Here is a 23,071-nt window from a genome sequence, read left to right on the forward strand (position 1 = left end):
ATTCTACTTTATTCTCTTATCCCATGCAGGACGAAATAAGGAATAATCTCCTTCCTCTGGTGTGTGGTCTGTTTTCTGCAGCTTCATGCAGACAGTACAGAGACACGGGGTCAAGGGATCAACAGAATACTAATAAGAAAGCTGATTGATTAAAGTGTCAGCTGAATAATGTGTTAGTTAATTAATGACTTCTGCCAGTTTAAAGGGTCCTTTTAAAGGAAGCTCCCGGTCTCACCACTCCTATTTTTGGAAGAAACCACCCCTGTAATACCAAGTTTTCCAAACAGCCACAGAAGACTTCAAAGGCAAACATGACCACTGTTGTGTTTGGGCTGATTCATTCTTTCTTTTGCAGAGCAGCCAGGCTTGGTTCCAAGGTTTAAAAATAGAAGAACATTATTGTACTGTTCTAGAATGAAACCTTAAAGAAAAATGCAATGCTTGTTTTAGCATTTTATTTGGCAATTTTAAAAAGTGAAGCATTATTTGAACCTGACTTTGAACAGCAACCATGAATTATTGTACAATGAATGAAGAAACAGGCAAAAATAAAAATGAATCACTACAAGTGACAAAAGTGTAAGAATCCATTACCAAAAATTGCAGTAAAAGCAAATAGGAAAGGACACTTCTGATCATATTATTAAAATTATACTTCATTGTTCTTGAATATCATCAATCTAGTTTTCTTTCCTCATCTGATTTTCTTTATATTGCTGCATTCTGGCATTGTTTTTCCTGACTTTTTAAAAAAGTTAACTCTAGCAAAATCTGCTCATCTGAGGTGAAATTTAGAAACTATATTGCCCTCTAAATTAGAGTGCAATACAAGGCATGAATCACTGCATTCATAAGTGGTAGAACTAATAGACAGATTTTAACAGTATTCTATTTTCAGTTCTTATCTATTGATATTATTGATTAAGAATTTCTGCTTTTAGCAGTTTGATCCAGTGTTACGTTGAACAACTGAAATTAATACAAAATCCAAAAGATGACCTCTTCAAGCTGATCCTGAAACAAAACAAAACACATCAAATTGACAGAGAAACTGTGTATAACTTACTTAGTTAAGGCATAATGACATGTCTAGTTACTGATTTATTGACTGCTATTCTTTCTAATCAATGCAAAAAAATTCTTCCCAGAGCAAGCCTACATTGTTATTACATCTTTAGCTGTTGTTTTTATTTTTCTCTTTTTTATTATGTACATAACATCATATTATTATGTTATATTGATTCTAAATCCTGAAATTGGCCCAAACTCAATGTCTGCTAGGTGAAAATGCAGTTGAATGGGAAGCAGAAGCTTTTACTTTTCTGCTAGCCTAGCAGGATGACTGCAGATAAGTGCCGAATTTCCAGCAAATGTTGAGTGATAATGAGTTTTTTTTAATGCTAAGGAATGTTTTTAGATGCAAATGGACATATTAATTTGTGTTATTTAAATGAGTTTACAGGACCAAAGGAGAGGATGAAAGATCAAGACCACACACCTCTCATACTGTCCTCAATGGGCTTGACATTGTACTTAAGGCATATTCCTGCTCCTAAATCCAATGTTAATGCCTATGTGCTTGGAATCTATTGACCCTTACAGTCTATGCAATAAGCCTTGAAAAGAAAAATACATAATCTCTCGGGGTGTGCCGTTTTTGTGAGATGTCTAATGGGCAGCCATTGAGAAAGGTACTGTATGAATGTATTTGTTACTGTGACTAAAGTTTTGCTGGCATTAACAAAAGTAAGATTAATGTCCATCATTTCTTAAAATAATCTTTAAAATATTTAATTACACAGTCTACTAATTCGAGACAAAAGCACGACATAAAGTTTACAAAGGAGAAACAAGTTAATATAAAGAAGTAAATCAAAATAAATGAATATTAAATGGAGGGAAAGCTGAAGAGTTTAGGAAACATAAAGGATCAAGTAAAGTGCTTGCTAATATATAAATTAAGGGAGCTAAACAGGAATTAGAAGAGAAAGCTGTCTGGTTATTGCGAGGAATTATTTCACTTTTCCTCAGAATAGGCAAATTAAACAATTCAAAGGTGATTGTCCAAATACTATCATGAAGAAATGACAGATATTGGCAACACGTTTAATTAGATCAATGCTGAGTGGTGGATCAAGTGAGCTATAATATTAGAAGTGCCATTACACACCAGGCGACAGCTGCTATGTTATGGAACACTGAATTATGTTGAACAAAACCAAAGCATTTGGAACACAATTTCAGTTATGAACTAACCTGAATAAAATCCTAGATAATAAAATGTGAGGCTGGATGAACACAGCAGGCCAAGCAGCATCTCAGGAGCACAAAAGCTGACGTTTCGGGCCTAGACCCTTCATCAGAGAGGGGGATGGGGTGAGGGTTCTGGAATAAATAGGGAGAGAGGGGGAGGCGGACCGAAGACGGAGAGAAAAGAAGATAGGTGAAGAGAGTATAGGTGGGGAGGTAGGGAGGGGATAGGTCAGTCCAGGGAAGACGGACAGGTCAAGGAGGTGGGATGAGGTTAGTAGGGAGATGGGGGTGCGGCTTGGGGTGGGAGGAAGGGATGGGTGAGAGGAAGAACAGGTTAGGGAGGCAGAGACAGGTTGGCCCGAAACGTCAGCTTTTGTGCTCCTGAAATGCTGCTTGGCCTGCTGTGTTCATCCAGCCTCACATTTTATTATCTTGGATTCTCCAGCATCTGCAGTTCCCATTATCTCTGAATAAAATCCTACTTGTTCATGTAAGTCAGGGTCAACACCTTCATACAAGAGAAATAACTGAATAACATCCTTAGACCAACAACTCCTTTAAAGTGTCCATTTATAATGGAAAACGTTGTCCCTCAGTTTAATCCTTTTAGTTCAATGAACATTACTGTTCTTGGTATATCTGAAGATTCCTTGGATCCCAGTCTGCTAGTATAATGAAACAAGGCAATACTTATTCCAATTGGAATTGGAGGTGACTGACCCTGTTAAAAATTCAAAGGTCAGCTCATTTAATTGGGACTCCTGGTTCCAGTGGGGGGCAGGTATAATGGTGTGGATGGTAAGATGAACCAGAAAATGCCAACAGGATGGAACCAAAGTGTAGCTTTCTTACTTAAAGAGTTCTACAAAGATAAAAGGACGAGCTGCCTCCTGAAAGTGGGGCTGAATTTGATGGACCTAAAGAAGAAAAACATATGAGCTTCTAATGTGATGTGAAAGTGTTGCTGGTCCGAAGTGGAGAGCAACTGGATGTTATTACTGGAATACCAAGGAAGAAATCATCATTTGTAGCAATAAGGGAAACATGGAAAGATTTGGATTTGGCCAACTTTCTCTCTAACTCTTTTTTCTTCTGTTCAGATTTCCAAGTTCCGTATGTGGCAGCAACTTCCAGAATCGGAAGTCAATGCCACAATCACAGTCAGAATGCCAATCACTGTGTGCAGAACATTAGAGCTGCTGTGTTCATAAACAACCATGCACATCAGAGGGAAGGGTCTAGGCCCGAAATGTCAGCTTTTGTCCTCCTGAGATGCTGCTTGGCCTGCTATGTTCATCCAGCCCCACACTTTGTTATCCCACATCAGAGGGAATGTTGGTTATGGCTAAAACTTAGGAGTTTAATTAACTCATTAAGTTAGCAAAGGTTTTTAGATGAATAATAAGGCAGGTACTCAATTACAAAAAGGCATATTGGCATTACTATATTAATCACATGCTTCCCTGTATTTTATGGCATAGTACAACCTTCCTTCTGCCTTTAGGTGAATCTCATGGCAGTATGTATCTTCAATTTTTCACATTTGTTGCGGAAGACAGACAAAGCAATGGCTTGCACCAAATAGAATTAAAATGGAGAATAATGTGAAAAACACTGAATTAAAGGCACTCTACAGAATGTGTGTAGCATTTATGAAAAGATAGTTCAGCATTTGAAACCACCACTTAAGAAAACTGAGTATAATTTAATTTCCAATACAGAAATCAGGGTGACCTTGATTAGCAACTAAATATTTAGGGATATTTTACATTTAAGAGAATTAGGTAAAAAGGTAAAGGGGCCATGTAGTACTCCTAGTAAGGGATGTGATCAATGTGTTAATACGTTATTTTTTGGATCAATTGATTAAGTTATAGAATCAGTTTGGATCAAGCCAAGAAATAGCAAAGGAAAGTAAATATTGGTGGGAGTTGGTTAAAGAGCACTGAAACTTTGTGCGAATAGTGAGCTTGCTTTACATCAGAAAATTAGAGATGTATATAATGTGGATAACATAATAATAATAGGCAATTCCAATTTGCTTTTGGACTGTATGGGGATGAATTCCTGGACTATGTATGAGATGAATTTCTGAAACAATGTGTAGAGAAGCCAATAAGGATTGAGATAGTAGGAACTGTTGATGCTGGATTCTGAGACAACAAGGTGTAGAACTGGATGAACACAGCAGGCCAGATGAGGAGGAGCAGGAAAGGTCACGTTTCAGGTCTGGATCTTTCTGAAGAAGAGTCCAGACCCGAAACGTCAGCTTTCTTGCTCCTCTGATGCTCACTGGCCTGCTGTAATCATCCAGCTCTGGACCTTGTTGCCCCAATAAGGATTGAGCTATTTTGGATTCAGTTTTGTGTAATGAGAAAGGACAAATTAATAACTTTGCATAAAGGAGCCTTTGGGAAATAGCAACAATAAATTGATAGAACTTTATATGATGTTTGAATGTAACATTGATCATCCTTAAATCTGAACAAGAGGAAACATTAAGGATATAAGGAGTAAGTTGGCAACGGTGGTTGGAAGATTTCTAGCAGATTTATGGTACACAGGCAATAGTTAGCATTTAATGAAATTATATAAAATCTACAACACATATACATTTCTCTCAGCTACAGACACCCAAAATAAACAGTAAATCAGAGATAATGGGAACTGCAGATGCTGGAGATTCCAAGATAATAAAATGTGAGGCTGGATGAACACAGCAGGCCAAGCAGCATCTCAGGAGCACAAAAGCTGACGTTTCGGGCCTAGACCCTTCATCCTCTCTGATGAAGGGTCTAGGCCCGAAACGTCAGCTTTTGTGCTCCTGAGATGCTGCTTGGCCTGCTGTGTTCATCCAGCCTCACATTTTATTAAACAGTAAATCAATTGGTTTTCACCAAAAAAGTTAAAAATTGCATTTAATCAAAGGAAATGGCTTATAAGAATTCTAGGAAAAATGGTAAACCTGAGTCTTAAGAACAACTTAGGACCCAACAAAGGAGGATCAAGAAAGGGAAAACAGAATATGTATGTAAGCTAATGATGAACAAAGAACTTTGTCTTTGTTCTCAGGTTGTACTGTTGACATGATCCTTATGACCTTTCTGCTGGTCAGCATGTATTCCTATTGTCTTTCTCCAAGTTTGCACTTACTGGTAAGACACACAGGTAGTTGTTTCCCTTATAAAAAGTTTCTAACTTATGAGTTAAATGTCACAGTTTACAACATCAGTTTCAGGAAAGATAAACTAACTTTTTTCAGGTTCGCAGTGAATTTTGACTGCAGAGATGGACCACTCCTGTGCTGGGGAAGAACTGAACACTTTCCCCTTTGCTTCTCTCTATCTTGTTCCCAGCTTCAAGTTGTTCAGTACCTGTGAATGAATCACACAGATATTGGCAGGAGAAAAAGGTATTTGTCATTGATAACTGATCACAGTAGATGGACATTTCTTTTTTGCCAGTAAAAACAGCATCTGTGCTCCCCTTCAGCTCCAAATCATCTGTAACTCAAACTCCAATTACTGCTATTCAAACAATTGCTTTCAAAATAACAAGCATGGGTTTCAGGTTAGTTACTTTTCAAAGCTGCAGCACCCTTGCCAAAACACAGGCTTTAGAATAGCTCTCTGTGATTTCAGTTCACAGTCTTTAAAACACAGAAATAAAAGACAACAGTTGTTAAATAATTGAAGGTGGGGCAGGTTCATTGGGCTGAATGGCCTACTCTAGTTCTACATTTCTATGATAGTATACTGAACTTCCATAATCTAGACATTGATCCTGTACACTTATTACTTCCACCATTCATTTGATGAATTTTCACAGCTTGCGACTATTGTGTCTGGTGATTGCACCCATTAAGTAACAGCATTCATTCCTCCTATGGGAAAAGTCAACATGCAATGTAAGGGAACATCATACTTCTGCTAGCATATAGCATTTGGCACCAGACAAAGAGGAATTGCCGCCCTAACAGTTAAGGATGAAGATGTGGAAATTTTGTTGTGTTTCTGTTTATTTTGTGTAAATATTTATCTTTATACATACTCTTTATTTCTTTGCCAAGTGTTAGTTTATCTTCTAAGAAGGAGACAAAATAATTGGTTATGATAGAATGCCTAGGCCACAACAAAATTAAAAATATTTTTGTGCCTCTGAAAGTTCTAATTTTGAAAAGTAAGACCATTTAAATGCCACTAGATCTAGCAGCATTGGAAAGCTTTCCTTTACAATCTGAAATCAAGAAACAATGAATGATCACTTTGAAAATGCTGGCTCGATAAAACAGAAACAGAGATTAGAAAATGTTGGACACCTACGCAGATTCTGTGTGGTTGTTCCCCAAATGTGTAGTAAATAGTTGGTATAGTGGTGGAGTTCAGTTCTCTGATGTGTACCAATATGCAACTGGTTTTAGTGTTCATTGGTAACAGCAGCCTGGAAAAAGTGATGGCTACTGGAACATCTTTAAAGTTACCCATTTCACAAAAGAGCTAATGAAGCCACTCAATTTGGACACACTGAACACAGGGCTGCAGCTGATAAGGGGACTTCTCAGAGAAATTAATTTACAAAGTATACAGGGCAAAGGGATTAAAGGATATTCGATTGATTCTTTCCAAAGGATGCAAAAATACTGAACAGAGTAGAACAGAACAGAATGGTAAACTGTCATCGGTTTAGGGTATTTAGCTAATTAGATTTTGACCTTTAAATTCACTCATGGTTGTTCATTGTGCTACCGAAATATGGCATTGGACTATACTGAAATCTTTTTATTTTAAATCTTAATTAAAAAATTAATTTTAATCTTTGTTGTTTTGATTTTCATTGCTGGTGAGATTTGTCTGCAGTTAACAAGTTCAGAAGTTTAGAGTTTGGCAATGATCTTGTGAAACAACAGCAGAATTAATCACATCTTTCTCGAATATCTTCAGACCTCAATTGTGTAGGTTTGAGTAAGACACGTAATTAAGGGCAAGATTGATATTGCAAGTCCTTTTTCTGCAAACAGTGAATGGTCTACATTGCTGCTTTGTGATTCCACATGACCACACATGTGCCCCCTTTCCCATTACTTTGAAAATAAAAGATGTGACCATGGTTATGAGATTATTACTTGAGAGAGAAAATTATATTTCAGTTTTGGTACATGTCACGGGGCTGCATCACCTCAGGCAGCAGCATAGAAGGGTATTCCAAAAACTTACCACACAAGATTTCATTTTTGCAGGACTAGGATATTCTGTGGTGAGAGAACTGTTCAATTCTCACCAGGGATGGAATGTCAGTTGGAATTTTGACAGAAAGCAGTAGTGGCTGCTGTTTGGATACAGAGGAGCAACAAAAAAACAAAACTGGACATGGACTTAGATTAAGTCCAGTAGTTTGTGCGGGTATAGCTGGAAACTCCCAGCGAGGTGGGGAGTGGAGATTCTGAATGAGGTGGGGTCATGTTAGAATGGGGTGGGGAGTGGCCTGGGGAAAGCCGGTGCAAGGATAGGGAGGTACTATTTTAAGACTGGATGGGTGCCCGCGGTGGTCAGTGGAGATCCCTCAAATGAGTACCTACCTCCAAAGATGAAAAATCATGAACAAAGTGATGAGCATTGAGAACCACTATTCAAAATGTAACAACTTATGACGTTCTATTTTAACAAATAACTTACTTTTTATAGTACAAAAATTATTCACCCCCTTTTTGGCAGGATCATATTTGTAACCTATATAATTGAAAGTATTTAACGGCTAGGAGGTGATCCATCTCTCTTTCAAATGAAAACTAATTCTGCTACTTTCTTTCTGTTTTGCATTGTAGTAAATCTCCTGTCTCATGTATTTTTAAATCTTCAGTTAAAAGATGGCACAATTGATTCTGTCAGAGTAACTTTATTAAGAAGCTGTTATTTTCAGACAGTCCCTTGGCAATATGTCAATCAAGCCGAAATTCTGGCACAACTCCTTTTCACATCTGACTTCAAATGATCCTGTTTCTCTTATTTAGAATCAGAAACGATGTAGTCAATATGGTTTCAACTTTTAAACACATTCTGTAAACCACTTAGTTCAAGTTTTAACTCCAGGTTTTCCATAGTTGTATGCTTTCTATTGTCCAGGCTGAAAAATAAGGTCTCAGCCAGCCAAACAGCTGAATCATGCCACTGCAGTTTCAATGCACTATTATGCTTCTCCTCACATCTTTAAGACTCTAGTTAAAGTCACATCAATGATTATTCAGAAAATCCTGATATTTTCTTTAAAAAATCTACAATTCTTTAACATATTTCCCCCATTCAGTACAAGCTTTACTCGGCTACTTTTTCTTGAATAACCTTCTGAAGTTTCAATTGACATTCTAAGTTCAAATGTTTCCTCATTGCTCCATAGAAAATAAGAGTGGGGTAGGCCATTCAGCCCTTAGAGCCTGATCCACCATCCAATATGATCATGGATGGCTGAACATCCAATTCAGGATCCTGTTTTCACTTTCTCCCTATACTCTTTGATCACTTTAGCCCTAAGAACAATATCTAACTACATTTATATTAAATGTTATGGCCTCAACTGCCTTCTATGTCAAAGAATGCCACGGGGTCAATACTCCCTAGGTGAAGAAATTTCTCCTCATCTCAGTTCTAAATGGTCTTGCTCACATGCTTAGACTGTGATTCATAGTTCTGGGCTTGCTGGTCATCAAGAACATCCTTCCTGCATTTAGCTGTCTAGTCCTGTTTGGAGCTTACAGGTTTTGATGAGATATCCCCTCATTTTTCTAACCAACTGATTTAGTCTCTCTGCATATATCAGTCCTGTCAACCCATGAATCAGTCTGGTAAACCTTTGCTGCACTCCCTCCACAGTCAGAACATCCTTCCTAAAATAAGGAGACCAGAACTGCACTCAATACACCAGGTGTAGTCTCACCAAGGACCTGTACCATTGACGGAAGATGTCTCTGCTCCTGTACTCAAATCCTCTGCTATGAAGGCCAACATATCATTTTCGTTACTCACTGCTTGCTTTATCAGCATGCTTACTTTCAGTGGCTGGTGTGCAAGGACACCCAGGTCTTGCAGCACCTCTCTCCTTTGTAAGCTATCACCATTCAGATAATAACGTGCTTTCCTGATTTATTAAAGTGGATAACTTCACATTTATCCACAATATACTTCATCTACCATGCATTTGCCCACTTACTCAATTTGTCCAAATCACCCTGAGGCATTCTTGCATCAGCCTCACAGCTCACTGCCTGCACCACCACCCCCCATCCCCTCAGCTTTGTGTTATCTGCCTACTTGGAGCTATTACGCTTATTTGCTTCATCTAAATCATGAAGGCGTACTGTGAATAGCTGGGTCCTAGCACTGATGCCTGTATTATCCCACAAGGCACTGGGTGTCAAACAGGAAATCCCCCATACATTCCGACTCATTGTTTCCTGTCTGTCAATCAATTCTTTAACCATGTCAGGACACTAACCCCAATCCTATGTGCTTTAATTTTTCAATTTAATCTCTTGTGCTTTATGTTAATAAAAACCTTCTGAAAGTCTAAACAAACCACATCACTAGCATCTCTCTCCTCACCGTTCCAGCCCTTATCAACTCTACTCGTTACAGCCTTGAAAAATTCCAGTACATTTGTGATTTCCCTTTCATACATTCATGGTGATTCTGTCTCTGTTTTACAAGTGCTCTGCTATCTACCTCTGCAATAAAAAATATTTAAAGATTCTGCACTTATTGTCTTTTGAGGAAGGGAATTCCAAAGACTCACGACCCTTTGAGAAAAAAATCTTACCTCATCTCTGTTTTAAATGAGCACCCCTTTATATTTAAACTATGAAACTACTTCTTGATTCTCCCACAAAAGGAAAATTATTTTAACATCCACGTACTCAAGTCCCTTCAGGATCTTATATGGTTCAGTCACCTCTGACTGTTGTAAAATCCAGAGGATCCAGGCCTGGCTTATCTAGCATTTCCTTTTAAGTCTATTCATTCCAGAAATTAGTTGAGTAAACCTTCTTTGAACTACTTCCAGTGGATTAAACCTTCCATAAGTATGGTCACCAGAACTGTGCACAGTTCTCCAGATGCAGTATCACCAAAGCCCTGTATAACTTAAGCATAATCTCCCTACTACTGCAATGAATTCCCTTTGACATAAACCATATTCTATGAGCTTTCCCGATTATTTGCTGTATCCATATACTAACCTTCTGTGATTCAGGGACTAGGACACCCAGGCCTCTCTGTATCTTAGAGCTCCACAACTTCTCATTGTTTTGAGAAAATGATTTTTTTATTCTTTCTGCCAAAATAGACAATTTCACATTTACTACATTGTACTCCATTTGCCAGATTTTTACCTACTTACCTAGCCTATCTTATACTTGTGGGACCCTTCTGTCCTCTTTGCAACTTACTTTCCTACCTATCTTTATGTCATTAAGCAATTTAGCTACCATACCTTCAGCCTCTTCATTAAAATCATTTGTAAAACTGTGAAGAGTTGAGGGCTCAGGACTGATCCCTGTGACACACCACTGATGACATTCTGAGCTTGAAAAAGAACAATTTATTCCTACTCTCTGATTCCTGTTAACCAACTGATCTCCTATCCATGCCATTATGTTATCTCTCACACCATGAGCTTTTAATTTCCACAATAGCATTTGATACGGCAGCTTATCAAATGCCGTCTAGAAATCTAAATATATATATATTTGTTGGTTTCCCCTTTATCTACAGCGCAAATTAGTTCTTTAAAGAACTTCAATAAATTAATTAAACATGATCTCCCTTTGACAGTACCCTATTGGCTCTGTCTGATTACCTTGAATTTACCCAAGTGCCCTGTTATATCAGCTTTCATAATAGTTTCTAACATTTTCCCTATGACAGATGTCAAACAAGCTGGCCAATACTTTTCTTGTTTTCCTTTCTTCGCAATTCACGGTTTTCCTTTGCTTATACTGTTTGAAAGTCTTACTAAGGCTTTTTGTACTCCCTTGCCTTTTCTCCTTTTTTATTCACTTTCTCTTTTAACTTTTTGTTTTGCTGTCTGTTCCTAAGACGAACTACTTCATGTGCAATTGAATTCTAGGTTATGTCAACCTGCATTTTATCTGGACTACTATATTCTATCTCTAGTTCAGACACTAAAGCAATTGTTCAACAATTTCAGCCTTCTTTTGTACATTTAAATCTATTTTCAATGTTTCTGCTATTGTCTTCAGATTAGCCTTTGTTACCTGTTGCAAGGTACTCATATCAAAGGGTAAGAAGACAAAAAAAGAAGTAACTATAGGCCAGTTAGCTTAATGTATGTTATTGGAAAAATGTTAGGGCGTTATAAAGCATGTAATAAAAAAATACATCATATGATCAGACAGAGTCACATAGCTTCATGCAAGGTTAGGATTAGGCTTAAGTGAGAAGGCAAATGTAATTTTAAGAACCCAGGACCATAAGACATAGGGGATGTATTAATCAGCCCATGTCTTTCCAGTACCAGTCCAACATCTACTCAACATGAGTCAGCAATCTGCCAGAATTCTCTCCATTTGTCCTGATGGGTGCAGCTTCAATAACAAAAAGCTTGATGCCATTTGGACAAAGTACCTACTGACTTGCTCAATTCTTAGTTTTTCTTTATATGTGTATTATGATTGTGGCAATGGTGATCCTACAAACGTCAATTTTCCTGCTCCTCTGATGCTGCTTGGCCTGCTGTGTTCATCCAGCTCTACACCTTGCTGTCTCAGATTCTCCAGCATCGGCAGTTCCAACTATCACAGGAAGGACATAATTGTGCTAGAGAGAGTATTGAGGAGATTTACAAAAATGCTTTCAGGGCATTAAAATGGCAGATATGAGGAAAGATTGGATAAGCCATAGGACCGTAAGACATTGGTGCAGAATTAAGCCATTTAGCCCATTGAGTTTGCTTCACCACTAACATGTTTCTCCACACCATTCTACTGTCTTCTCCTGTAAGCCTTGATCCCCATACTAATCAAGGACTTATCTAGGCAAAGGTCGTTTCATTGAGAACAGCGGAACCTGAAGTATCACCAACTTGAGGACTACAAACTAAGGAGGGACTTGGATTCAGTGTACAGGGATCCAGTTCCCCAAGAACAGAGGTCAATTACTAGATGGTAGGACCTAAGGTGATAGGTAGAAAGATTAGAGGACACATAAGAAGCTTTTCTCACCTAGAGGGCAGTGAGTATCTGGAATTTTCTGCCCAGTTTGGTGGTTGAGGAAGAAACTCTCAATTCATTTAAAAGAAACCTGGATCTGCATCTGAAGTGCTGGAACTTTCAAGGGTATGAACCAAGTGGTAAGTGGGATGAGAATGGGTAGCTAATTTATCCAGCTGACATAGGCATGATGAAGTGAAATGGTCTCATTCTCTGTGCTGTAACTTTCCTATGGCCTAATGGTTTGAATCAGAAATAGAACTTACATTTGAATGAATAACCCTCACTAACTTGAAGAACATGGATGTAAAACATCTGAAAATGAGCTAGCTATTCTTTATGGAAACATTGTACAGAATTAACTGCCCTATAGCATCTTGCTTGTAGACTTGACTGCAGCTGTCAAAATACATCCAAAATTTTATAACTGTGGCATAATTTCCTGACAAATGGACCACTAGAGACATGTTGGGAATGCTCTTGATCATGATATTTAGGTTTTGGTGACTGCTATTCTGATGAATTTCAGAAAGGATGCTGTGTGCAATAGGTTAGGTTTCTAGGGGTTATTGCCAGCACTCTGGTTTCATGAAGGGTACTACGCAGCAGGTAACCTGTGTTTCAGGTTTACTTCTGCAGGGGTAGTGTTGATTTTTAGGCATTTGCTTTTGGAACATGGTGGGGGGTGGTGTGGTAATAGCTTGAGCATTGTGCATAGGTTTTATCTATCTTCTGGGAGTTCTTAAGTGCCCAATCACAAAGAAAATATTGACCATGATGATGTCATAAACTGAAAATCACAGTTCTGATATTCCTTTTATCACTGGTGTTTCAGCATACTAAGTGATGTTTGGCTGCACAAATGCGTTCGGCAAGTGCTGCACAGATTTCACCCCATCTCATTTCAATATTTTTTTGTTTAAGCTCATAATGTTATTGGATCAGCCCATTTGATTTGTTTTACTTACCTGATTTGATTTATTTTATTTACTGTCACCTGTGAAGGAAATCTGGGACCACCATCATCGCTGCCACACCCACATTTGGAGTTTCCGATAATGTCATGACCATGGATCTGAGTACTAAATTACTGTGGGCATTTTCAACTTAAAATCCCAAAACATATCTTGTGAAAAGAGGTTGATACAGCCAAAGCAGCCGTGAATGTAAATTAAGCAGCTGTGTGAAGAGAGAGACCAACAAAATACCTCACTTGTGGATGTGAAGGGAGCTTCATACAAGAGCCCTTCAGAGGTTGAGTTGGTGGGGCGGGGGTGACGGAGAGAGACTAACTCAAAACTAACTGGACTGTGATTCTTGTGACTGCAAAAGTGGGGATGACAGCCCCTTGCTCATTAGCAAGTCATTCCCATTGGAATTTTGCCCCAAAAACTGCAGATATGTTTTATGCATTTTTACATAGAACATAGCACATTACAGCACAGTACAGGCCCTTCGGCCCTCGATGTTGTGCCGACCTGTCATACCGATCAGAAGCCCATCTAACCTACACTATTCCATGTACGTCCATATGCTTATCCAATGACGACTTAAATTTACCTAAAGTTGGCGAACCTACTACTGTTGCAGGCAAAGCGTTCCATTCCCTTATGACTCTCTGAGTAAAGAAACTACCTCTGACATCTGTCCTATATCTATCACCCCTCAATTTAAAGCTATACCCCCTCATGCTCGCCGTCACCATCCTAGGTAAAAGGCTCTCCCTATCCACCCTATCTAACCCTCTGATTATTTCATATGTTTCAATTAAGTCACCTCTCAACCTTCTTCTCTCTAATGAAAACAGCCTCAAGTCCCTCAGCCTTTCCTCGTAAGACCTTCCCTCCAGACCAGGCAACATCCTAGTAAATCTCCTCTGCACCCTTTCCAAAGCTTCCACATCCTTCTTATAATGCGGTGACCAGAACTGTACGCAATACTCCAAGTGCGGCCGCACCAGAGTTTTGTACAGCTTCACCATAACCTCTTGGTTCCAGAACGCGATCCCTCTATTAATAAAAGCTAAAACACTGTATGCCTTCTTAACAGCCCTGTCAACCTGGGTGGCAACTTTCAAGGATCTGTGTACATGGATACCGAGATCTCTCTGCTCATCTACACTACTAAGAATCTTACCATTAGCTCAGTACTTTGCCTTCTGGTTATTCCTACCAAAGTGCATCACCTCACAATTGTCTGCATTAAACTCCATTTGCCACCTCTCAGCCCAGCTCTGCAGCTTATCTATGTCTCTCTGCAACCTACAGCATCCTTCGTCACTATCCACAACTCCACCGACCTTAGCGTCATCTGCAAATTTACTAACCCATCCTTCTACGCCCTCATCCAGGTCATTTATAAAAATGACAAACAGCAGTGGACCCAACACCGACCCTTGCGGTACACCACTAGTAACTGGTCTCCAGGATGAACAATTCCCATCAACTACCACTCTCTGTCTTCTTTCAGCAAGCCAATTTCTGATCCAAACTGCTATATCTCCCACAATTCCATTCCTCCGCATTTTGTACAATAGCCTACTGTGAGGAACCTTATCGAACGCCTTGCTGAAATCCATATACACCACATCTACCTGTTTGGTCACCTTCTCAAAGAACTCAATAAGGTTCGTGAGGCACGACCTTACCTTCGCAAAACCATGCTGACTATCCCTAATCAGTTTATTCTTTTCTAGATGATTGTAAATCCTATCCCTTATAACCTTTTCCAACACTTTACCAACAACTGAGGTAAGGCTCACTGGTCTATAATTACCAGGGTTGTCTCTACTCCCCTTCTTGAACAGGGGAACCACATTTGCTCTCCTCCAGTCTCCAGTCGTCATTCCTGTGGACAAAGGTGAGTTAAAGATCAATGCCAAAGGCTCGGCAATCTCCTCCCTGGCTTCCCAGAGGATCCTAGGATAAATGCCATCCGGCCCAGAGGACTTATCTATCTTCACCCTCTGTAGGATTTCTAATACCTCTTCCTTGTGAACCTCAATCCCACCTAGTCTAGTAGCCTGTATCTCAGTATTCTCCTCGACAACATTGTCGTTTTCTAGAGTGAATACTGTTGAAAAATATTCATTTAATGCTTCCCCTATCTCCTCTGACTCCACATACAACTTATCACTACTATCCTTAATTGGCCCTAATCTTACTTTCGTCATTCTTTTATTCCTTAAATACCTATAGAAAGCCTTAGGGTTTACCCTGATCCTATCCATCAACAACTTCTCATGTCTCCTCCTGGCTCTTCTGAGCTCTCTCTTTTTATTCAAAGAATTCACAAGAAATTGAGAAAAAGCCAGTTTCAACTCTTTTGGAACATGCCAGTGGTGCTGAAAGTTCTAACGTGTACCAGTTTAGGTTTGGGTGTGAGTATGCTGTGAAGGTCACAGTCAGTGAAATATCCTCTGGCCACTTGGTCACAAGGTAAAGGAACTACTATCTCCCTCAGTGCTGGAAGTCAACTAGCTAACAACCAGAAAGAAGGAAAAAGGACAAGAAAGTGACATATTCCCTCTCTCATCCTGAATGCTGGATTTCATTCCTCGTCAAAGGGAATCAAAGCTACTGAATCTCAAACAAGTCTGCAAAACGAAGGATCACGTTCAACTATCAATGTCAATTCTACCTGAAACCTCCACTTAAATTGCCATGTTCAGCTGTTCGCTCTTCACAAACAATTCTGAGACAAATCAGTATAACCTTCTTTTTCGCCTTGATCACTTCGGAATTACCTGTGATTTCTAACCCACATTTAGTGCTTTGTGTTAGTATTTCTTCTTGCATTTAGTAATTAATAAAACTCGTTATTTTTTGTTACTTCAAGGAAACCTGGTTGAACAGTAAATTTAAATTGTAAGTTAATTTGGGCATGTAAGAAAGCATCCTAAGGAAAGGGATAACAAGGTGTAGAGCTGGATGAACACAGCAGCTCAAGCCACTTCAGAGGAGCAGGAACCATTTTAAAAATAACCCTATTGTGACCAACTGAGTGATGAAGGAAGGGGAAATAATTATTCCGCCTCATTCCAGAACTTGAGTATTTGGGATATGTAGCTTGGAAGTGTAATAAATTGGAGAATCTTGTCTGGTGTCTGGGTGTAAAATTAAGCTCATGGGCACGAAACTTTTGCTTCAAAATAGTGTTTCCATCCTCTTCATTCATGCAAATATTGTACACTCTTCCGGTGGTGACCCTGGCCTGACCCGTGTAATTTTGGACTTTTTAAAGTCTATGTGTACTTTGAGCTGAAGCTTTACAAATTCAAGAATGTATTTTACTTTTTCTCAAGTCACACCATAAACTCCGTGTGATCTTTAGGGTCAATGAAGTACTCTGTTTTAGAGTCAACAGCTGATCATTGATCAATGTCCATTTCCATGCTTAGTTTGACGGCTTCTTCACACGTATTCTCTAAATATATCAGGTGAACGTTTTGCTCTCCTTAACCAATGCCCATGTACTTGACCATGTCAACTGTTCAATAAAACAATATTTTTGCTCTCTATGTTTTCTGGAATTCTGTAAATTTTACTTCAACAACACAATCTAAATTTCTGCACAATAATCTTCCCTAAAAATATCAATTTGCACCAAAGGTCATACAAAGTAGTTAAATAAACTTTACACCATCAGATCATAACATTAGGTTGACTATTTTACAGTTTAGCTCAAATCAATGTTTTTGGAAAGTCGATTCCCTCATTAATAGCAACCTCTCAGGATCAGTTATGTCCTAAGCATTTTAATATTGACCAATTTAACACTGTCACAAAGCGGGTAGATGACCAGGCTGCACACTATAACCTAAAATATTCAGTTTGCTTAATAAAATGTATGTGGCTGGAAGGGGTGGCTTGGGTTGATAACGATTGATACTAATAAAGGAGGAGGTGGTTTAAACCTTGTACCTGTCGGGCAAGTATAAAAGATGCCTATGTCCTTAAATGATGTCGCTACTTGCTTAATAGCGCGTTTTTCAAAATTGGAAAACTTGAAGCGTCATGTAGCATTTGGCAGTTGTCGAAAAGTGTCAGTCACCTCTGGCCCTCCCAGACAATAGAGTGTACTTTGAATTTAAAAACAGCCAAAATGTCAGATATTTCTCTGATGATGTCACTTTCCCTGGACCAAATTGATGGGAAACCACGAAGACACCAGAAACTGGTGAGGACATAGTCAACAAAATAGAGAAAGAATTTATTTACACTGCGGTTAAATAAATATTCGAAACATGGGCTAAACTCTCGACTGGTACTTCCAACAGTTTCCCTGAAGCTATTTATTTATTACTGTTGGCAGAGAAAAACCCCTTGATAATCCACACCTAAATATATTGATTATGTTAAATGTTAACATTTAGTTTAACAAATTAATATTGAATATTGATCGATTTAAAATCGATGGTTATATTTTAGCCAGCCTTGTCATAGTAAGTAACATATTCTAAAAAAGGTCGTCGATGTAAACAGGATCCTAAAAATTGCTCATAAAATCGTTCTTTGTACGGAAAAGAAGCGCGTTGTATACTGTTGCTAAGGTTCTTATTGTTTTCTCTCGCGGTTTTTGTGTTCGAAGGTCAGCCTTTCTGTGAGGCTCTTTCAGCAGCTTCGCTGTATTGGGTGAGATAATTAGATCAGTGCTATCAGTTTCACTGTCCTTTTTCTCGCTACTATTTACATGAGAAAGGAAGTTTATGCTGGTTGCAGTTTTCCTTTAAATGCTCCACTTTCTCCAACAGTGAGTGATTCAGTACATCACCTTGCCAATGTGCTGGCAAGGATACCCAAACTCTTGGGAAAAACAAATCGCTGCTTTCTCCAAAATAGAGCTGTTTACATAATGTTATCATCCTAGAGTGTCCACTGGGTATGTCATACCCGTCGGGTGATTAGATCACATTTACAAGATTCCGCCCAATACCCAACAGAAAATGAGCATTAAAAACGACAGTAACGGCACTTTAACATCGAACACATGGTATGCCATTGCGGCATTTTCCATCTTTTACAGTATTTCGTATAAGTTGAAAATTAAACTAAAAAAGAAAACGTTCAAGGTCGAATTTCTTTCTGCCAGATTGAGCTCGAACTGGACATTTCCTTTAATTTAGTAGCTCCAGAAGCTTTTTCAGTTAAATCGACTGTTCATTATTTAGCACCATTTACGAAGCTGTGTGGTGAGTTTTAATGAATCCTTGGCACAAAGCGTCCTTTCAGACGAGGGAAGAATAGACTCTATTTAAACCCTTACGGTTGTACGTCAAAGGCTAACCATAATACTTGTCAAGCTGGGAAAAATTCCCACTGATATGGGAATGTGTATTTTGAGCCTGCAGCTAAGGAATCGACTCTTAAGAAATACCAGGTATGCAGACTTCCAATCTGCAACACAGTAGCACCTGCTGAAGGTAACAGCGTGCAAGAAGCCACCACTTGACACGGTCTCGATTATAGGCCAAGCCTTTCTGACAAACTTGGAATCGAATGTTCTTACTCCCCGGAATACTGTTTGCTGGAATTTATTTAAAGTGGTCCATGACAATAATAAAACTCCTTCTCCTGAACTCTGCACTGTATACCAAATGGGAGAGGAGGTTATTTTAAATGTACTTTACGAGTTCCTCTTTTGCCACATTATGATCTGGTTTACAATAATTATTCGTTAACATAATCATTAAACACATTTGGCACCGTTAAGATACTTTCAAAGAATAGAAATTTGTTCTCAATTGCGTCAAGGTTGTGCTGCGGTTTTAGAAGTTTGTTTGGAACTGAACACACACCCAACTATTGTAGTTTGGGAGAATTTATGAGATAAGGTATGTACTGGGTGAATTTCAAGAAAGTATAGTGAGGGGGAGTGATTCAAGATAGACTGACAAAATATTGAAATCTTCATAGATTATCAAGTCCCAACACCGCCTTAAAGCATTGAAGAGTAATTTAGAATACAGGGCATCCAAAATTAATATTGTACATATAAAGCCAATCTATTTCGACGAGGGCCGTTTTATATTCTTTGCTCTCGAGGCTGAAGTTTGGTTGTGCTGAACTTTATACCGAAGTAATGAAGTGCTTCTTCAAACCGTGTCCAACCTCCTTAAGCTGTACGATTTAATGAATTCACAGCTCTATAATAGGATCTGAGTCGCTTTTGACTCACTGATTCGAGTGACGGGAAACGGATATTCTTTGCAGCCGGAGCCTATAGCGAAGCACATTCATTAAAACACTGTTCACAGGGTTGGGGCGGGGACGGCTGAAGCCATGCGATGATGTATTGCCCAGCTTCTTTGGAGCCATCCTTAAGCGAGTGAACGGCGGGCTGGATTGAAGCTGGAGAGAGCGCTGCGGTTTCCCAAAGATTTGCCTGTGCTTTTGCCTCTCCGGGCCTCGGGCTGAAGTGGGAACGAGTGCATGCTCACATTGGAGCACTTTCCCGGAGCGCTTCCGGGAGGATGAGCCAGGAAACCTAGCGGCGAGAACGACTGGGCCACTGCTAACACCGGGAGCCAAAGGGCGCGGGAGATGGCTGTGCAGGCTGCCATCATGAATCCTCACTTCATCCATTTCTGCTTCCCCGGTTCCTCGGTGGAGTACGAGGTGGAGAGTGCTTACAGCGGGGCCCTGCTGGGTGAGATGGGGAGCTCCGGGGAGCTGAAGGAAACCACCAGCGCCCTCCTAAACTTCATCGACTCAGCCTCCAGCAACATCAAGCTAGCTTTAGACAAACCCGTCAAATCCAAGCGGAAAGTCAACCACAGAAAGTATTTGCAGAAACAGATTAAGAGGTGCACCGGGATGATCTCCGGCGGCGGCACTGGTGCAGGAGCCGGCCAAGAGGCAGGCAATAAGAGACAAGTGTCTCCACCTTCCTCCTCCTCGTCTAGCGGCGGCAGCACCAGCACAGGCCATTTCCAGTGCAAGCCGCCGCCAAAGAAGGACGGCTCGCAGTCAAGCCTCCAAAGCAAGTCCCTGGCGGCCCTCTTTGACTCGGTCCGGGATCTCCGGCGATCGGCGGCCGGTGACCGGGCCCTGGTGGCGGCGGCGGCGGCCGGGAGCAGCAGGAAGATCCCGCTGAGGAACCGTAACTTGCCGCCGTCTTTCTTCACCGAGCCGGCCAACGTGAAGATCACCTCGACCTCCGGTATGTCCCTTAAGGACCTGGAGAGGGGTAACCCCGAGGCTGCCGAGTTCTTCGAACTGCTCGGGCCGGATTACAGCAACATGATCTCCGGGCAGGAGCCCTTCCTGGGCTCGGCTCTGCGGATCCAGCAGGAAGGCAACTGCGAGCTCGCCTCGTACGATTCGTACCGCGGCCTGGGCGGCAGCTTCCCCCACTTCCCGGAGCCCTGGCTCCCTTGCAGTGCCACCAAGAAGAGCCCCACAAACGGCTGCAACCTCGCCGTTACCGAAGCGGCCCGGACACTGCCCGTACAGACACCGTTATATCCCAGCAACCAGGCCGCAAACTCTTCACCCCTGGAGGAGTCTCCCGTCAGTTTAGCCAGCTTCCCGCAGTTTTTCCCGGAATGTTCACTCCCACAGGTCCCGTATGAATATAGCCCGGGATACAACTGCAGCAGACAAAACTTCCCGACTCTCTAATTCCCTTTTCGAGTCACTACTGAACCACGCAAAGACTCTTGAACTGGGCTCCGTTGTATTTGACCAGTATTACAGGTGAACTGTTCAGGTAGAGAGATGGTAAAAGGCCCTTTCCAACAAGAATCCGCAATGTGCATTCACTCGAGCTATACCTGACTTTATAATTAAGGCACAATTCACTTTCGACGAAGATGACACTTACCCGCTGTGTTTTACACCGAGGGGACCAGCTGAAAGCGAGTATCCTGGTTGCTAACATTCTTTTAGGGCAAATATAATGGCTGGTCATGATTCTATATCAGTTTTGACCATGAAATCTTGTAAAGTATAAGCAGGCGTGCTGTAATGGGGTATGAAGCTTGTGCTGAAGTGCAAAAAGGGCCCTTTCAACTTCCAACGTTGCATGAAAGTCGAAAAGAAAAATAATCCTTTACTTCAAGTTTGGCGCTGTCTTTCAAACGGTGTTCAGATGCAATTGCACTTTGTGAATTGAAAGATTTGAGTAAATCTGTATTGATTCGGCGAACAGTTCTGTACGTGACAACGGACGACAAGTCCCGCACTGCCAGTACACAAACATAATAATAAGGTATATTGTAGTCAAAACATCTGTTTAAAAAACCATATAATTTTGAACGTGTACACCAAAACATCGGGAAGCTAAACACAACCTGCTGAGTTAGCTTAATGGATACTAAGGAAGTACGACACGGTTAACATTGAACCATAATTGCATTTGGTTTTGGAACAAATAAACGTTTCTAGATTTTATTTTGTATAGTTATGAAAAGCCGACTGTGTTAATGTCAAACATCCGCATTAACCGTCAGTGTTTTGTTTGGTCTATGTCTCGGTTTCCATTTTATAAATCTGAATTCCTGGCACCCTGCTGACAACAATATTAGTTGCCGATGTTATCTTTGTTCAGTCCCCAAAGAGACAAACAACTCTGTCAAGAATTGTTCACCAGGATATTCATCTTGTCCTAGTACCTGCTGTGATTTGGTTTTAGTGTCCTGTTTTTTTAGAAACCCCTCGTCTGTGTTATATCGCGCGAAAGGTACTAATTCCAGCTACGTCTCGAGCGAAAGGTCAACAGACAAAATAAAGCTGGTCTTTATTTTCGGAATCATCTGGTCTGGTTTGAAGTTTGTTTTCTTTTCCCCAAAGGTGGGGGTGGGTGGCGGAGGGTGTGGAGAAAAGTCAGAAGTGACAAACCTGGCTGTGAAATTATAATTCTTCACGTTTCCCAGGCACTGCTCTGGATTGGCCAACAAGCAACATTACCGCAGGTCAAGTAACATTCACTAATCAATTTGCCCAAATTCAGCTTTTTCGATGTTTTTGTTTATAATGTGTTCTCTCCTTTTTGTGGTGTGACCCTAACGAAATAATAACATGCATTTGCGTTCATCTTTGGCCGGGCGGGGGAAGAAAAACAAACCTCAAGTCCGTACATTGTCCCACAAAGACTAATCAAGTACTCTGAAATCATTGTTGGAGACTTTGTAAAGTTAGGTAGGAGTTGACCACTAACACAGCTGGTTTTCTGCATGTCATGTTTCTTCACTGGCTAAGCATCCAGCTAAAACAAAACAAAATCAAAAGTAAAGACTAACTGTAACAGTGCCATGTGTCCATAAAACAACCTAAAATCCCATTTTTGGCTAAATACGAAATTTTGAAAGATAATTTTAGACATCATAAAATTTCATATATTTATGACACTGAACAGAAGTTAAACTGAGAAAAAGTCAAGTTAAATCTCAATTTGGCTTCATGTCAATTTTTCGATTTTTCTTTGTTTAATGGAAAGGAACATGAATTTGGTTTCTTGGATGTCTCACTTTTGCAGCAAACAGTCCATGCAAGATGCTGCAGAACATTACTGACATTAGTGCAATACTGCTGTTTATTTAAAATTTTTCATTCTTTTACTTTTTTTCTTTCTTTTACGATATCTTCATTCTTTTACTAATTT

The 23,071-nt window shown here is 40.0% G+C and overlaps 1 protein-coding gene and 1 long non-coding RNA gene across 2 annotated transcripts; one reads left to right on the forward strand and one right to left on the reverse strand.

Annotated features, from left to right (window-relative positions):
• Positions 1 to 466: 466 nt before the first annotated feature.
• Positions 467 to 21,628, reverse strand: LOC125453487 (uncharacterized). Its single transcript, XR_007247774.2, has 3 exons — positions 21,293 to 21,628; positions 5,507 to 5,627; positions 467 to 1,014 (listed from the first exon to the last, which is right to left on the reverse strand). It is a non-coding gene; the product is annotated as an uncharacterized LOC125453487 (long non-coding RNA).
• Positions 19,387 to 22,219, forward strand: LOC125453486 (protein FAM181B). Its single transcript, XM_048533164.2, has one exon. The coding sequence runs from the start codon at positions 20,011 to 20,013 to the stop codon at positions 21,088 to 21,090; it is 1,080 nt and encodes a 359-aa protein (XP_048389121.2). The 5' UTR covers positions 19,387 to 20,010; the 3' UTR covers positions 21,091 to 22,219.
• Positions 22,220 to 23,071: the final 852 nt, after the last annotated feature.

Source organism: Stegostoma tigrinum, chromosome 6 (genome assembly GCF_030684315.1).
Source record: "Stegostoma tigrinum isolate sSteTig4 chromosome 6, sSteTig4.hap1, whole genome shotgun sequence".
Lineage (NCBI taxonomy): Eukaryota > Metazoa > Chordata > Chondrichthyes > Orectolobiformes > Stegostomatidae > Stegostoma > Stegostoma tigrinum.